We start from the raw sequence: 4,193 nt of genomic DNA on the forward strand, positions 1-4,193 counted from the left end.
GGGGGAAGGTCCCCCACGCATTCCACGGCAGACCCGGAAGCGGACCAGAACTGCTTCTGGTCCACTTCCAGGTCCGCCGTCAAGCACACTGGGGACCCCCCTGTGCTCCTGTGGGACACTCAATCCGCCCCACCATCTCAGCATTCACGAGCCGCGTGGTAGCTTGAGGTCTATAGAAAAAACATTTAAAGCTGTGTCTATGTCCGAATCATCGAATCTCTCCGAAATGAATTTTGGACACTTACGATTCGATTCAAAGAGATTAATGGGTCTCCTAATTCGATTCAGATTCAAAGATTCAGCCACCGAATAGGGCTGAATCTTCTCTGAATCAAATCAATGACCGAAGCTTCACATAGCAGGACTCCTCAATCTGAAAGTATAACTAAGAGAGATGTGTGTAGTTACATTTACAATACTTTATTGCAAAAAGTTAAGTTACCTCTCCATTTTCTGTTTGATCAGCAAAAGACCGAGCTCCTTAAATCATTTAACAGAATGTATTTTTTGGTCTCACATGAGAAGTATTGCAACATCCTTCTTTCTGGTCAAGAAATATGCAACTCCATCTTGCTCTGCTCAGGATGCTGCCCCTTTCTCCACTGCAAATAAAGTATTTGCCTTCACTTTTAAGGCTCCTCAAAGCTAGCTTACGCTATCCTTGTATAGCACTGCATTGTGCCATATAGATATACTTTTAATGGTTTTCCCTACTAAAATTTTCATTATCTTTAATTACTCTTGTTCAACTGTGTACTCCATCATCAAAATCAACAGTGAAGCCATCATAAACCTGTGAAGACATATTTATGAATAGAAGAAAAATAGAATACCTGCTGATCAGAGAGAAGCTGTTGTCAAATTTTAAAATAAAACAAATGGCTCTCTTACCATTCCATATGCCTGATGCTGGACCCAGTTGATATAGTCATTTCTGATGTCAATCAAATCTTCAATTTCATGAATGTAGAATTTATCATACTGTATAATTTGTCCTCTCTCATTTACCTAAATAAACAAAATTTAGCTTTAAATTAGCTATATTTTGATATCATCTCCCCATTTAAATGACTAAGATTAAAAACCTTCAGTCACCAAAAAACTATATATTAGTATTGTCTTTGACTAAATAGTTAAAAATAAAAAATACTGTTATGCTTAGGAAATAAAAAAGGAAGGGAATACAGGAAACATCCTCTTTAAAGAGTAATTTCTAATTTAGTTGAAAGCAGCCATGTTACTAACTGCTTACAATAGATTAATGTAAACAAATAAATTAGCTACATCTACCTTCTCTGTGGCATATGCTAGTGCACCATTTTCTTCTTGAAAGAGACAAACATTTACTTGCCAGAAACCCAGATTCTCCCAATCTTGTCTGTGTAACTAGACTGCCCAATCCATCTTTCTTACAAGCTTAGGTTTCAGTGCAGTAAGGCATCCCAGGACATCTCTCTACAAGCTCATGATCAGTACATATGGCCTTCTAACACTGTATACTGACAAGGCATTGGGATGGTTGCCTAGATTTTTCTAAAACGTACAAGGAAGACCTCTCATAAAAGTTCACTTACCCTGGACACAAGAACAGGAAGCGATGAACACAAAAATACTGGAGGAGCTGCTATAATTTTAAAGTCTCCTCCTGTTGTCTTTTATTCCGCTCACTATGCCCGAATTAAAAAGAAAAAAAAACCCAACCTCTCTAATAGTGCTGTGCACTAAAGGGAAATAACAATGAAGAGATCTTAGGGGATCTTTAAAAGAATATGTTTTTATATTTTTCGTAGTTTGGAAATTGAAGACATATTGCTTCTCTTCCAGTAACTTCAGTTATACTGTCACTTTGGACTTCAAGTCTCTAAATACCGAGTAATCTCTAGGACATCTGCAATATATTGCCAAATAGCACTAGAGTGATACACAGAAAAATCAGAGTTCTTTAAAAACCATACTTCTCATTTCTAAGGTTTGCATCAAGGATAATGGTGGTGCAATATGTCAAAAAAGCATGACCTGAGGATGTAAAATGTCTTCTGGACTGGACCGATTCTGGACGTCTAGCACACTGGTTCTCAGCCACAGTGACGGCAAGACATTTTCGGGGGTGCCATGACACAGGTGCTGCCGGTGCTGCAAACAGGAAGAATTGCCCCACGCATCTCATGAACAAGTCAGATCAGGAAGGGCTGTGGCATGAGGCACACAGACTTACCTGCATTACAGTCATCTGTTAAGTTAAAGCGGGTAGGAGTTCCCAGCTTGCTGCAGTCCTTCCTGTTCTGCCTCCCCACCCCCCATGCTCCTTCCTGAAACAGAGGTGCACAGGGCAGGCAGAATTGTCCCATGGACCTCTGGGCATTTTTACGTGTGCTCCAGGGGGGAGCAGATCTGAGAGCCACTCGAATTAAAAAGTGCCAGGAGGGTCTTGTATATCAGTGTCCCTACACTTCAAAATGGCAGCAAGAGCACATTAACTAAAGCTCATCAAATGTGTTTTAGTTAAAGAGTCCCCACTGCCATTCTGAAGCTCAGGGACGCTGATACATGAGACACGAAAGCTTCTGAAGCACACTAATTAACACGCTCCAGCAGACTCAATTAATAGAATCCACTCCAATGCACTGTAATTATAGCACATCAGAGAAGCCACCCCACCCTCAGGCACCCTGTTTCCAAGAGAAGCGTTGAGGGCTGGACCAGGCAGAGCTGCAGTGAGTGGGCATTCGGAAGGGCTGCAGTGAGGGGCCATTCCTGCCAGCTTAGACTTATCTAGCCGTGCACAAGACACACGGGGCAATTCCATCTGGCTGCAGCATCACCCTGGTTAAGAACCGCTGACGTAAGCAGGGGCAACACAACGGTATTTCTCAAGCAGGCTACCATCAAATTTAAGAAGTTGTGGAGGAGTGACCTGAATCTAAAAAGGCTGAGAAACACTGGTATAGCAAAGAAGAACAATTCTCACAAGGAATAAAGTAATGTGTGGGGATCAAAGACTGCTATCCAGCAGTCAAGGGATGATTAGATCTACAGTTTTGATTCTCGGGCACCATGCAGACATCAAGCTATGACGTATTTTAGAATGAGGCATTTGTTGATCCACTTTTCCAGTTTTCAATAAAACCACAAAACAGAGGGATGGAACATGAGGAAAATTTTCATGTGATCTGGCAAGCTCCTGTTACAGGTGAGCAATTTCTCTCCCCTCTTTGAATACTTTCACAATCCTCAGGGAATTAAATCAATAACCACCCTCTGAAGAAAAGAGAAGAACAATTAAACAATGACTGAAGAATTGCTTTTTCAGAACTCATTTGAAGGAGGGTGGAGAGAGGAAGGAGTACTCAAATGCTTGAATGGACCTAGTAGACACCCACCTCTCAGAAATTTAAAGGGCTGGGGTCTGTCACCAATTAAGGTCTAATTAATTCTTCCAGGAACTTATTAATAGACAGCCATACTGCCTAGCTGACTATTCCAACGTTTGAAAACAATCTAGTTTCCTTGCAAGGTGGAAGAAGCTGAAATCCCTGTTCCCACATGGGCCATCTAATTTGAAAGGCTGGCTACTGATCAAGATCAAGCTCCCATCATGTTAGGTGGTGTATAACACACACCCAAATGGACACATGATGTATAAGACACCTCTCCACTGCTGCTTCCCCTCCCCTCCCAGATCCTTGCCACTACCTCTAGATCCACAGCAGCTTCTCAAGATTTGTCTAGGCATCTGTTTCTTTTGTATTATTATTAATATATGTAATATGGAACTTCCAATCAAGATTAAAGGTTCCATTATGCTAGGCTGTATATATAGTTGGGTTGTCAAAAGTCACCTTGTGTGTCTATACATGAGCGCAGAGGCTGCTCCAACGCACTGGAATTCCAGTGTATTGGAGCAGACAAAATTAATCAAGTCTGCTGAAGCGTGACAATTGCCCCACTCAGCCAGACCCATAACCCAGATCTGGTCAGGCAGAGAAAGCTCCTATTCCCCTGGGTCGAGAATGGATCTGGCTGTGCAGGAAAGGAGTTTTCCCCACCCAAACACACCCGGGACATGCATCTGGCTAAGCATGGGAACCAAGGCTTTTTCCCCACCCAGCTACACCCAGGGCGCACACCTGGCTGCATGGGGGAAGCAGGGCATTTTTCCTGCCCAGACCTAAGGCACAGATCTTACCGTGCAG

At 42.4% G+C, this 4,193-nt stretch overlaps 1 protein-coding gene across 9 annotated transcripts in view; it reads right to left on the reverse strand.

Annotated features, from left to right (window-relative positions):
• The window catches only part of HERC4 (HECT and RLD domain containing E3 ubiquitin protein ligase 4), an 85,690-nt gene that overhangs the window by 30,844 nt on the left and 50,653 nt on the right, over positions 1–4,193 (reverse strand). For 8 of the 9 annotated variants that reach the window (XM_025205563.1, XM_025205564.1, XM_025205561.1 and 5 more), the window contains exons 15-16: positions 2,017–2,133; positions 892–1,008 (exon numbers count right to left, since the gene is read on the reverse strand). In XM_025205563.1, the coding sequence (XP_025061348.1) occupies positions 892–1,008; positions 2,017–2,133 (234 nt within the window). The remainder of the gene's footprint in view (positions 1–891; positions 1,009–2,016; positions 2,134–4,193) is intronic. The other variant, XM_006024810.3, reaches the window with a different exon arrangement.

This window comes from Alligator sinensis, unplaced genomic scaffold (assembly GCF_000455745.1).
Source record: "Alligator sinensis unplaced genomic scaffold, ASM45574v1 scaffold325_1, whole genome shotgun sequence".
NCBI lineage: Eukaryota > Metazoa > Chordata > Crocodylia > Alligatoridae > Alligator > Alligator sinensis.